This window comes from Nerophis lumbriciformis, linkage group LG08, assembly GCF_033978685.3.
Source record: "Nerophis lumbriciformis linkage group LG08, RoL_Nlum_v2.1, whole genome shotgun sequence".
Lineage (NCBI taxonomy): Eukaryota > Metazoa > Chordata > Actinopteri > Syngnathiformes > Syngnathidae > Nerophis > Nerophis lumbriciformis.
Genome location: NC_084555.2, coordinates 42,164,031 through 42,178,366, shown reverse-complemented (window position 1 = coordinate 42,178,366; position 14,336 = coordinate 42,164,031). Strand labels below are relative to the sequence as shown.

The 14,336-nt window shown below is 42.7% G+C and overlaps 1 protein-coding gene across 4 annotated transcripts in view; it reads left to right on the top strand.

Moving 5' to 3' along the window:
- The window catches only part of arel1 (apoptosis resistant E3 ubiquitin protein ligase 1), a 92,194-nt gene that overhangs the window by 53,354 nt on the left and 24,504 nt on the right, over nt 1-14,336 (top strand). For all 4 annotated transcript variants that reach the window (XM_061968975.1, XM_061968977.2, XM_061968976.2 and 1 more), the window contains 4 exons: nt 2,333-2,474; nt 2,543-2,664; nt 2,793-2,868; nt 2,968-3,077. In XM_061968975.1, the coding sequence (XP_061824959.1) occupies nt 2,333-2,474; nt 2,543-2,664; nt 2,793-2,868; nt 2,968-3,077 (450 nt within the window). The remainder of the gene's footprint in view (nt 1-2,332; nt 2,475-2,542; nt 2,665-2,792; nt 2,869-2,967; nt 3,078-14,336) is intronic.

Sequence of the window (14,336 nt, the reverse complement as noted above, 5' to 3'; positions counted from 1 at the left end):
AACTTAAGATACGGAAGAATGCAGAAAAATAGAAATGATTGGAAACTCAAGACAGTCATGACATTATGTTCTTTACAAGTGTATGGGAACTTTTGATCGCGACTGTATATAAGACCACCCACAAAACAATTGCATGTAATGTAGACCTCAAAGAAGTGTGTTTTCAAATGTTGAAAAAATCATATCGTATTTTCCGGAATACAAGGTGCACTTAAAATCCTTTTTTTTCTTCTCAAAACCTGACAGTGCGCCTTATGCGCGCAATGTACGGAATGATTCTGGTTTTGCTTACCAACCTCAAAGCTATTTTATTTGGTACATGGTGTAATGATAAGTGTGACCAGTAGATAGCAGTCAAACATAAGAGATATGTGTAGACTGCTCTATGATGGCAATATGACTCAAGTAAACAACACCAACATTGTATATGTTCCATTGAAAATATAGAACATTACACACGGCGCTCAAAAATGTATCAAAATATTTTAGTACGACTTTAGTAAGCTATGAAGCCACACCGCTTGATGTGCTTCGACATACGAGTATTATTAAGGTGTGTGTGTAAGGTAAGACATAATATCTGGCATTTTGTTTCTTACTTTCTGGTACCTGCTGATCTGTATTTGGGATCTGCATAAATCCTGAAACATTGCGTGCGTCCGCCTTTGTACAAACCTCGTTTCCATATGAGTTGGGAAATTGTGTTGGATGTAAATATAAACGGAATAGAATTATTTGCAAATCACTTTCAAATTCAAATTCAATATGCTACAAAGACAACATATTTGATGTTCAAACTGATAAACTTTTTTTTTTGTACAAATAATCATTAACTTTAGAATTTGATGCCAGCAACACGTGACAAAGAAGTTGGGAAAGGTGGCAGTAAATACTGATAAAGTTGAGGAATGTTCATCAAACACTTATTTGGAACATCCCACAGGTGAACAGGCAAATTGGGAACAGGTGGGTGCCATGATTGGGTAGAAAAGTAGATTCCATGAAATGCTCAGTCATTCACAAACAAGGATGGGGCGAGGGTCACCACTTTGTCAACAAATGCGTGAGCAAATTGTTGAGCAGTTTAAGAAAAACCTTTCTCAATCAGCTACTGCAAAGAATTTAGGGATTTCACCATCTACGGTCCGTAATATCATCAAAGGGTTCAGAGAATCTGGAGAAATCACTGCACGTAAGCAGCTAAGCCCATGACCTTCGATCCCTCAGGCTGTACTGCATCAACAAGCGACATCAGTGTGTAAAGGATATCACCACATGGGCTCAGGAACACTTCAGAGACCCACTGTCAGTAACTACAGTTGGTTGCTACATCTGTTAGTGCAAGTTAAAACTCTCCTATGCAAGGCGAAAACCGTTTATCAACAACACCCAGAAATGCCGTCGGCTTCGCTGGGCCTGAGCTCATCTAAGATGGACTGATACAAAGTGGAAAAGTGTTCTGTGGTCTGACGAGTCCACATTTCAAATTGTTTTTGGAAACTGTGGACGTCGTGTCCTCCGGACCAAAGAGGAAAAGAACCATCCGGATTGCTATAGGCGCAAAGTTGAAAAGCCAGCATCTGTGGTGGTATGGGGGTGTATTAGTGCCCAAGACATGTGTAACTTACACATCTGTGAAGGCGCCATTAATGCTGAAAGGTACATACAGGTTTTGGAGCAACATATGTTGCCATCCAAGCAACGTTACCATGGACGCCCCTGCTTATTTCAGCAAGACAATGTAAAGCCACGTGTTACATCAACGTGGCTTCATAGTAAAAGAGTGTGGGTACTAGACTGGCCTGCCTGTGGTCCAGACCTGTCTCCCATTGAAAATGTGTGGCGCATTATGAAGCCTAAAATACCACAACGGCGACCCCCGGACTGTTGAACAACTTAAGCTGTACATCAAGCAAGAATGGAAAGAATTCCACCTGAGAAGCTTAAAAAATGTGTCCCCTCAGTTCCCAAACGTTTCCTGAGTGTTGTTAAAAGGAAAGGCCATGTAACACAGCCTTTCCCAACTACTTTGGCACGTGTTGCAGCCATGAAATTCTAAGTTAATTATTATTTGCAAAAAAAAAAAAAAAAAAAGGTTTTATGAGTTTGAACATCAAATATCTTGTCTTTGTAGTGCATTCAATTGAATATCGGTTGAAAAGGATTTGCAAATCATTGTATTTTGTATATATTTACATCTAACACAATTTCCCAACTCATGTGGAAACGGGGTTTGTAGTCCGTGGGGCAGAAAACCTTGCCGACACATTTCCATGTTGTTTCCGGATGAGGAGATGCAAACAGCCCCTTTAACTGACTATTTCCATTTCAGTTTAGCTATCACGGTCCAGACCCTCTTCACAAGTATCTGACCCTAATGGTGGATGATGGGATCCAGCCCCCGGTGGAGCTTGTCTGCAAAGACAGAAACATCATGGCCGCCACCTTCATACGCTTTCTACACAAAAACATAGGTTAGTTATTATGTTTAAACGGTAACTTGCTGCTTTAGCTGGCTCTCCTAATAGTAATGTGTCAACAGGCGGCTCCGAGACATTCCAGGACAAGGTAAACTTCTTTCAACGTGAGCTCAGGCACATCCACTCCAAGAGACCTCGCACCAAGACCTGCCTAAAAATCACCCGACACTCAATTCTTGATTCAGTGAGTAATTCCACATCCAGGAATAAACAAGATTGTTTCACCAATTCTTGATTCAGTGAGTAATTCCACATCCAGGAATAAACAAGATTGTTTCACAAGCTCCTCTTGTTAATTTTGCCTGATCTCAGTCCCTCAAGGCAACACGGAACTTCTCTGTGTCAGATTGGAGTAAGAACTTTGAGGTGGTCTTTCAGGACGAGGAAGGTAGATGAAAACAGTTTACAGCATTTAATAGCCACATTATAAACTAGTCTACGGTACTCCGTCCTAATGATGTTGTAACATTTGAATTTTTTTCTGCAGCTCTTGACTGGGGAGGTCCTCGCAGAGAATGGTTTGAGCTGATATGCAAGACACTCTTTGACACCTGCAACCACTTATTCACTCGCTTCAGCGACAACAACCAGGGCCTGGTAAGTTGTTTGCCCATACTCTCCTAAACTTAACAAATAAATGAAATAACATAAGATTACCTGACGAAGATTTTGGGTTTATAGTCATACTCGTTTATATCGAGGCCCTTCAGGATTGGCTAACTCATACTGCAAGTAATTGTCAATATAACCTACACTAGCCATTGCACACATAAAACATTAAACAAGATGGCGCCCCCCGTCACTGACGTCTTTGCGTCGTCCTCCCGACAACAATTACGTTTTTTATTTATTACAGTCCTAATTTGCATCTTAATTGCAAAGTTTTTGCACGCAACAGTGAGATATAACAGAGATGCACTTCTGGACATCGGAAAAGCTCACCATGAGCTCACTTATAGTCTGACGGACTTCAAATTCCTGCTACGACGAGACCCAGCTAACCACAGCCACACCAAAACAACAACAAGGCGGCGAGGCAAGAGAGCGGGGCTATATGCTAGACTAAAGGCTAGAGCTACACGACCACCACTACTTAGCCTGCTGCTAGCTAACGTGCGCTCGCTTGACAACAAGCTGGATGAGCTGAGAACCAGGATTACATCCCAGCGTGAACTGAGAGAATGCTGTGCTCTTATTTTCACGGAAACCTGGCTTTTGGACAACATCCCAGACTCTGCTATCCAGCTAGTAACGCACTCAGTCTACCGTGGAGACCGGACAATGGCTTCAAGAAAGGCGAGAGGCGGTGGCGTCTGTGTTTACGTGAGTAACCGCTGGTGCTCGGATGTACAGGTGGTTGAAAGACACTGCTCGGACAACATTGAGTTTTTGATGGTGAAATGCAGACCTTTTTACCTGCCAAGGGTGTTCAGTGCAGTGTTTATACTGTCTGTTTACATCCCCCCACGGGCGGATTCCACAACAGCACTGAAGCTGCTGCATGACGTCATCAGTAAACAAGAGACCGCACACCCCCATGCTGCGTTCACGGTAGCTGGGGATTTTAACCACCGCAACCTAACGAGTGTCCTCCCGTAATACCATCAGTATGTAAACTTTCCTACGAGGGAGAAAAACACTCTGGACCAAGTACACTGCAACGTGAGGGGAGCCTACAAGGCTGTACTCAGACCACAATTTGGACTATCTGAGCACATCTCAGCTTTTCTATATCCAGCATACAGACAGCGCCTCAAGCAAGCCACCCCCCCCCCCCCCCCCCCCCCCCCCCAGTGAGTAAAACTGTTAAAGTGTGGAATGAAGACACTGAACTAGTGCTTCAAGACTGCTTTGGGAGTACAGACTGGGACATGTTCAAAACTGCTGCTCAGAGGGATGACGGTACTGTGGATATAGAGGAATTTGCTTCCAGTGTAACTGGCTACATCAGCACATGTGTGGAAAACATTGTTCCCACAAAACAATACAAGATATACCCAAACCAAAAACCCTGGATTGACTGTGATGTTCGGTCCAAGCTACATGCCCGCTCCACTGCATTTGTTTCAGGCAACGCTGAGGACTACAAGAAGGCCAGATATGACCTGCGTAAATCCATCAGTGAGGCCAAGGGACAATACAGACTAAATCTGGAGGGATTTTACTCCACCACAGATTCCCGGCGCATGTGGCAAGGCCTGCAACACATCACAGACTACAAGCAGGGGAGCAGGGGGGTCACAAACAGCCAACGCTCACTGCCAGATGAGCTGAATGAGTTCTAGACCCGCTTCGAGGTCCTCAACACCAACCAACAAAGAGGGGTTCTGACCACGGAGCGCACACAGGACCCACCACTCACTATGACAACAGCAGAGGTACGTACAGTTCTGAGGAGAACAAACCCACGGAAGGCAGCCGGCCCAGACAACATCCTTGGCCAGTCCCTCAGGGTCTGTTCATCAGAGCTGGCTGACGTACGTGCTGACATACACAACTTGTCACTAGCACAAGCTGTTGTGCCCACCTGCTTCAAGACCACCACCAATGTGCCCCTGCCAAAGAAAAACACTGTGACCTGTCTGAATGACTATCGCCCTGTTGCACTCACCCCAATAGTGATGAAGTGCTTCGAGAGGATAGTCATGTCACACATCAAGAAGACCATCCCAGACACACTGGACCCTCTACAGTTTGCCTACCGGCAGAACCGGTCCACTGAGGATGCAGTCAACACCGTCATCCACACCACCCTCACCCACTTAGAGGGCAAGGACACCTATGCCAGGCTATTATTCATCGACTACAGCTCTGCTTTTAACACGGTCATCCCACAAAAACTCACTGCTAAACCCCTCACTGTGACTGCGTCCTGAACTTTCTCACAAACCGGCCCCAGTCAGTCAGAGTCGGCAACCAGACATCAGGCACAAAGGTTCTAAACACAGGGACCCCCAAGGCTGCGTGCTGAGCCCCCTATTGTACACCCTCTTCACACACGACTGTGTGGCCTCCCAGAACAACACCAGTATCATCAAGTTTGCAGATGATACTACGGTCGTCGGACTGATCACCGGGGGAGCTGAGGCAGCGTACAGAAGGGAGGTAGCGGAAATGGTGGCCTGGTGTCAGGATAATAATCTCTCCTTGAACACAGACAAGACCAAGGAGATGATTATTGACCCACGGAGAAGGAGTGCACAGTACACACCTCTGTACATAGGGTGGACAGGGTGAAAACCTTTAAATTCATCGGGACCCACATCAGCGAGGACCTCACCTGGGATCACAACACCCAACAAACAATAAAGAAAGCCCAGCAGCGACTGTACTTCCTAAGAAGGCTGAGAAAATTTGGCATGCCCCCCAAAATTCTCAGCAACTTCTATAGAAGTACGGTTGAGAATGTCCTTACCAGCTCAATCACGGTCTGGTATGGAAACTGCACTGCTAAGGACAGGAAGGCACTCCAGCGAGTGATTAAAACTGCTCAGTACATATCAGGAGCAGCCTTCCCCTCACTACAGGACATGTACTCTACCAGGGCCACCAGGAGAGCACACAACATCATAAAGGACAGTACACACCCCCAGCACAGTCTCTTCAGCCTCCTACCATCAGGCAGACGATACAGGAGCCTGAAATCCAGGACTACGAGACTGACAAACAGTTTCTACCCACAGGCCATCAGGCTTGTGAATGCTAACATGTGAATGCTAGCTACCCCCCCCCCCCCCCCTTTTACTTGTATCTTTTTGAACAAAACACAGCTACCATGACCACCCCCGAACTGTGAACCATCACTGTAGACACTTTTCACCTTTGAACACTAAAGACACTTTAACTGCTGCTGTGACCCAATGTCACCTCCATATTTATACTGTTGACTGTCAACCAGAATGTGCAATAATGTAATATTACTTACTGTGCCTTGTATATACATTTTTATTTTTTATTTGTATTTTTTTATTTTTATAATAGCTAAGTACCGTGTGACTTGTTGAAGGGTGGACGAGCAGAGTAAGATTTTCATTGTACGGCAAACTGTCTGTTTAACTGTGCATATGACAATAAACAATCTTGAATCTTGAATAAGGAAAGCATGGTTTTACATTGTTTCTTTGTGCATTTTTTTAAATTTAATTATTTTTTCTTCATATGATATTTCATACTAACTTTTAGAACCGCTTTGGTCATTTCTGTTGTATGTCTTGACTACAATGGCAATAAAGCTTTTTGTACACACAACTTTTCTTTAAACATAACAAAAAGTGTGTAGCTAAACAGCTATGAAAACATGTGTTCCTACGAAGTATCCGGGCGCCAAAAACATCCTTCAATACTTACACTTCAGACCACACTTCCCATTTTGTACCTAATTTTAAAAATTAGTCACGATGCATATACTTTTTAAAAAGAGATACAAAGTACAACCTCGACTAGTGAACAGTCTAGCCTTTAGCGTGTTCATCAGGCTAACTTTACCACTGTGCTTCTGTCTACTATGGCGCCACTTCCATCTCCCTCTAAATGGTGGTGCACGGACAGTTTTACTGCTTCGCAGGCTGTTGGGTTGTCCCAGCTAGCTTTGCGCAAAGGCATTTCTCCAAGCCACGTCTACATAATCCACACTTCTGATTTATAATCTTATATTAATTTGTGTTCACTTCGCTGCAGGTTTTGAGGCTGTATTATAACAGTGGCAAATTCCTTGAGCATAAAAACCACACTATGCGTGTTTGTGAACGCTCTGCTTGTGAGGAGTCATTTTGCACTCATGCAGCCTATCTGTGTGCGTGTACAGCGTCTTTTTGCTCATACACTGACTCCGTTAGCGCTTGCGGTGTGTTTCTCTGTTTCTTTATGCGTGCATTGTTCCACCATATTGACACCTTGGGGTGGGTATTGACTACACGGTCTCTGCAACTCCCCACCTTTCTGATTCATCACTCTAAAGGGGCTATATTATGATTTATTTTTCTACATTCAAAACACTTCTTTTTGGTTTATATGTCCCCAACCACTGGTAAAAGGACTTCTACCGGTCCGTGACACATTTGCTACCAGGCCACACAGAAACACTAAATCATTTATAAAGATCAGCATTTTCTCCGACTTAACGTTTGCCTGTCCCACTAGAACACACACACACACACACACACATAGGCTTGTTCATAGATCTATAATAAAACTCCTGATTTGTTATATATGTTATATCTTGGTTACATGGGACAATGCACATTTAATTAACATATAAAATGTAAATGTGCCAGATGGTAGCCAAAGGCTATTCCATCTACAATCCTCCGCAGGTTGATATTATATAGTATACACCATCAACATGCTGGGTACCATCTCATTGCAAAAACACTAGCCCAAAACTCCCACTATCCATCCATCCATTTTCTACCGCTTATTCCCTTTGGGGAATAAGCGTTATGTTGAGTTGTATTTTTCATGCACCTTTTTTTGCTGTATTATCTGCCACACATGAAAGGAGAGTCCGTAAAAATAATGCAAAAATTAAACCGGTCCTTGGTGCAAAAAAGGTTGGGGACCCCTGGTCTATATAACATGTACAGTAATGGTGGTTCTTTGGTCCAAATTTTGCATAATTTTTAAACACACCATCGTCAAGCAGTTTTCTGACTGTCTCTTTAGAATTTGAAAACAATGTAAAATGTAAAAATACTACTCATTGGCCGAGTGTCCGCCCTGAGATCGGTAGGTTGTGAGTTACAACCCCGGCCGAGTCATGCCAAAGACTATAAAAATGGGACCCATTACCTCCCTGCTTTGCACTCAGCATCAAGGGTTGGAATTGGGGGTTAAATCACCAAAAATGATTACTGGGCGCAGCCACCACTGCTCCCCTCACCTCCCAGGGGGTGAACAAGGGGATGGGTCAAATGCGGAGGACACATTTCACCACACCTAGTGGTGAAATTTGTACAATTTGGTACAAACCCCCCCTCCCAAAAAAACCAAGAACAATAAGAAACACAGAAGTTAAAAGTAATTGCAAGGAGTCCGTCATTGCACAGTCATTGGTGGGGGTCTGGGGTGGGGGTTATACTACTGGAGTCTGTTCACAGCTTTGGGGAAAAAGCAGAGTTTGAGAGTCTGTTCGTGCACATGCTTGGGGTTCTCAATATGCCTGAGGGAAAGGTGGTAATGAAGGGCTACCCGCGGTGTGAGAGATCCTGCCTTATTTTTGTGGCCTTTGTGAGGAGACGGTCTCAGTGGATGTCATTAAATGTTCCCCTCAGCTTTATTTTCAAAAATAAAAACGTCAGGATCGCTACATGGAGTTTGTTTCACTCTAGTCCGTTATATTCCCAACCATAAAGAGTGGACGGTTAGAGCAGTATAGTTGCTCACTTGTACATTATTGTCAACTTCAATGCAGTTACAATTTCAGGTGACTCACTCACACTAGCCTGCTTACTTCCTGTGCAGTATATCTCACTCTAAACGTTCCCCCCTGCAACATATATTAATATGCTGGAGTATCAACGTAACAATCATATTGTAACATCCTTTCTCTTTTATTTTTTCATTTTTTCAAAAGAGATTACTTTACCCTAACCCTATCCTGCCTAATTATATAGAAAAAACATAGTATTGCAAAATACAATAAAACTTAGATTGTAGACATTCTATAAAACAGTTACAGTAGAAAATGAAAGTATCATCTTACTTACAAACCAACCCAGGATGAAAACAAAAAATAACAGTTTCACCTGTCATTCTTTACTTATACAGTATGGTTTTCTTTTAAGTCTTAACAGAGAAATTTCACATCAAATAGCAAGATATTTACATCTTCCCTTTTTGTTTTCTAACACAACCAAAATAACATGTAACCCAGCAACATATATTAATATGCTGGAGTATCAACGTAACAATCATATTGTAACAGAGTTGACACATGGAAAAAGTTGAGAGTTAGTTGAAGAGAACATTATTTCAAGTTAATTAAGGCATTTCTACCCTCGTTTTCACATTACCACCAAGAATAATGTCTAACTTTATGCCGTGTGCGTCTTCTAACCTCCGTTTGGACATATGTGTGTGTAGCGTGTTCATGTTCTCTCGTGAGTGTGGGGTTTTCTCCAGGTACTCCGGCGTCCTCCCACATGCCAAAATATGCATGTGTTACCTAACAACCTGTGTTACCTAACATTGTTAGCTTCATTGGAGACTGTAAATTGTCCATAGGTATGAATGTGAGCGGCAATTATTGTCTTTCCATGTACAGTAGGTACAGAAAGTATTCAGACCCCTTTACATTTTTCAGTCTTTGTTTCATTGCAGCCATTTGCCAAAGTCAAAAAAGGAAATTTTATTTCTCATTACTTTACACTCAGCACCCCATATTTACAGAAAAAACAGAAATGTAGAAATTTCTGCAAATTTATTAAACAAGAAAAACTGAAATACCACATTGGCATAGGTATTCAGGCCCTTTGCTCTGATACTCATATTTAACTCACATGCTGTCCATACCTTCAGATCTTCTTTGAGATGGTTCTGCTCCTCCATTTAAGTCTAGCTGTGTTTAATTAATCTGATTGGACTTAATTAGGAAAGGCACACACACCTGTCTATATTAGCCTCACAGCTCACAGTGCATGTCAAAGCAAATGAGAATCATGAGGTCAAAGCAATGCCCAATAAGCTCAGAGACAGAATTAAAGAAGTTTGAGACGACCACAACTCTTGCTAGATCTGGCTGTCCAGCCAAACTGAGCAATCGTGGGAGAAGAGCCTTGGTGAGAAAGGTAAAGAAGAATCCAAATATCACTGTGGCTGAGCTCCAGAGATGCAGTAAAGAGATGGGAGAAAGTTCCACAAAGTCAACTATCACTGCAGCCCTCTACCAGTCGGGGCTTTATGGCATAGTGGCCCAACGGAAGTCTCTCCTCCGTGCAAGACATATGAAAGCCCACATAGAGTTTGCCAAAAAACACATAAAAGACTCTCAAACTATGGGAAATAAGATTCTCTGGTCGGATGAGACCAATATTTAACTTTTTGACACTAATTCTAAGCGGTATGTGTGGCGAAAACCAGGCACTGAAACATGATGATGGTGATGTAGCATCATGCTATAGGGGTGTTTTTCAGCTGTAAGGACAGGACAACTTGTTGCAATTAAAGGAAAAATGAATGCGGCCAAGTACAGAGATATCCTAGAAGAAAACCTCTTCCAGAGTGCTCAGGACCTCTGATTGGGCCATCGGCTTACCTTCCAACAACACAATGACCCTAGGCACACAGCTAAAATATCAAAGGAGTGGCTTTGGAACAACTCTGATCGTTGTTGACTGGCCTAGCCATCTCAATCTTTGACTGGCTGTCCACCAACGTTCACCATCCAACATGGAACCCCAAATCTTAATGTGAAAAACTTGTTGCATCTTTCCCAAGAAGACTCATGGCTGTATTAACTCAAAATGGTGCTTCTACTCAACACTGAGCAAAGGGTCTCAATACGTATGACCAGGTGTTATTTCAGTTTTTCTTTTTTAATACATTTACAAAAAAAAAAATCAAAATTCTGTTGTTTTCTGTTTTCCCCCCTCTATTTCCCTAGCCATGCCCCAAACAGACATACATTTTGGAAGTGAACAAGTGCAGTGGGTCTTGCTACAAATGTGGGTATCGATCAATACCATGTCGTACAGGGTCAGTTTTGACAATACCAATACTTTTACCAATTCATATTATTTTAAAATATATATGGTCACTGATTGATTTTGCTTTTTTAATTTGTAATTATAATTATTTAATTTAATTTAATTATGGTAAAACAACACTGGATGGCAGTGTAACAACATCAACCAAATATTTTAACTAAAATATTTCATTATTCTCTTTTATTGCATACAATTATTTTAGCAAAATAAACACACAGTAACTAAACAAAAGTAAACACTACCATCCACTACTCAGTTAAATCCCTTTCTTTTTTGCTCTCAAAATCCCCTTATGTCCAGAAGCGTATTCCCTGAATTGTTAACATGAACAAAAACGACAGAAAAATAAAAAAAAATATCGATTTGATCACTCCAGTGTCAATCATATACTGTTTCTTCCTATGGTATTGACACTACCAACACTGTTGGTGCTAGGAATTTTCAAAATGGGTTCCCAGGGACCCCATCAGGTCATAAAAATGGGGCCCCACAGTAAATTTTTGGGGTTCCACTTTTTTGTAACCGTTTTGAAAACAAATGATAAACTTATGCATTATCCTGTTATATCTCACATTCTATATTGTGTTTTGGAAACATTTTGTCATAAACGTTACTTAATTCATTAAAAAAATAATACAAAAGAAAACACATTTTATGCATATGTAAATTTATTCAGTTATAAACATTCATTCACTTTCTTCTTTCCTTCATGGTTCTAAACTTTACCGCTGCCGGTAGTTTTTTCACCCATTGTTCTAAAGATATTAGAGAAGATTGTCACGGTGGGAGAGGGGTTAGTGCATGTGCCTCACAATACGAAGGTCCTGAGTAGTCCGGAGTTCAATCCCGGGCTTGGGATCTTTCTGTGTGGAGTTTGCATGTTCTCCCCGTGACTGCATGGGTTCCCTCCGGGTACTCCGGCTTCCCCCCACCTCCAAAAACATGCACCTGGAGATAAGTTGATTGGCAACACTAAATTGGCCCTAGTGTGTGAATGTGAGTGTGAATGTTGTCTATCTGTGTTGCTGCGATGAGGTGGCGACTTGTCCAGGGTGTACACCGCCTTCCCCCCGAATGCATCTGAAATAGGCTCCAGCACCCCCTGCTACCCCAAAAAGGACAAGCGGTAAAAAATGGATGGAAGGAAGTTGTAGGTGTATTTATTTCAGTATAAAAGTGTAAAAAAATGTTTGCTTCGTTCATGAAATTATGATAATCGTGTGCCAGGGCATACATTCATTATGTATTTAACGCTTAAATCTCTAGAGTTTATAATCAACTTCAGATCTGTCAATTCTAAGTTTTTATTTATTTTTTTATGTTGTTTTTTTGTTTGTTTTCTGCCCTTTTTGTCAAAGAAAACTATGTTTTTTTATGGGAAACACACAAAATATGCAAAATCTTTCACAAAAAAATATTTTTCAAAGTGGAATATTTGATGTGAAGTAATCGGAGCCTTGGATAGGTCAATAATTCATAAAAACATTGATTTTGAATCAATATTATGTTTCGAGCAATGGTTTTAAAGAAAAAAACAGCTTTGTTTTATAAATCAACATTGCAACTTTTGTTATGTTTTTGTTTATTTTAATAGTATTTTTAGAATGTGTCGTGGGCCTTTAAAACATTAGCTGCGGGCCGCAAATGGCCTCCGGGCCACACTTTTGACACCCCTGCTATAGATAATAAAAAATTAAATCTGATAAGTCTATCGATAAAAAAGGGTGGAATGCCATCTACGGATTGGGGCGGAGACCCTGGCCCAAGTGGAGGAGTTCAAGTACCTAGGAGTCTTGTTCACGAGTGAGGGAAGAGTGGATCGTGAGATCGACAGGCGGATCGGTGCGGCGTCTTCAGTAATGCGGACGCTGTATCGATCCGTTGTGGTGAAGGAGCTGAGCCGGAAGGCAAAACCCTCAATTTACCGGTCGATCTACGTTCCCATCCTCATCTATGGTCATGAGCTTTGGGTTATGACCGAAAGTACAAGATCACGGGTACAAGCGGCCGAAATGAGTTTCCTCCGCCGGGTGAGAAGCTCTGCCATCCGGGGGGAGCTCAAAGTAAAGCCGCTGCTCCTCCACATCGAGAGGAGCCAGATGAGGTGGTTCGGGCATCTGGTCAGGATGCCACCCGAACGCCTCCCTAGGGAGGTGTTTAGGGCACGTCCAACCGGTAGGAGGCCACGGGGAAGACCCAGGACACGTTGGGAAGACTATGTCTCCCGGCTGGCCTGGGAACGCCTCGGGATCCCCCGGGAGGAGCTGGACGAAGTGGCTGGGGAGAGGAAAGTCTGGGCTTCCCTGCTTAGGCTGCTGCCCCCGCGACCCGACATCGGATAAGCGGAAGAAGATGGATGGATGGATGGATGGATGGAGCCCCTTAACATATATGCTTGCTGCTTTGTGGTTTGTATAGTTGTATTATTCTCTCTCTGGACTCTTATTAAACTCACCCATTGTTCTAAAGATATTAGAGAAGATTGTCACGGTGGCAGAGGGGTTAGTGCATCTGCCTCACAATACGAAGGTCCCGAGTAGTCTTGGGTTCAATCCCGGGCTCGGGATCTTTCTGTGTGGAGTTTGCATGTCCTCCCCGAGACTGCGTGGGTTCCCTCCGGGTACTGCGGCTTCCTCCCACCTCCAAAGACATGCACCTGGGGATAAGTTGATTGGCAACACTAAATTGGCCCTAGTGTGTGGATGTGAGTGTGAATGTTGTCTGTCTATCGGTGTTGGCCCTGCGATGAGGTGGCGACTTGTCTAGGGTGTACCCCGCCTTCCGCCCGATTGTAGCTGAGATAGGCTCCAGCGACCCCAAAGGGAATAAGCGGTAGAAGATGGATGGATGGATGGAGATTTTAAAACAAGCGCAAACAGAATCACATCTTCTGCAGTTTGCATGTAGAGCCCACAGACGTGTGGAGGATGCCACTAAACTAAAGAGGAGACTACTTGTTTGCGTCACAAATTAAAAGAACAACATTTTGAAATGCATCCATGGTAGAAAAAGGAAACAGATTTATTTAAGAAGGTAGCTAAGGAAATGTAAAATGCCGACTTAATTCGGACCTCCGAAAGAATGAATGAGATGAAACTTAATGAAGCAGGTATGTTAAATGCAAATACTAAAGCGTACACAAACCTTGTCATGC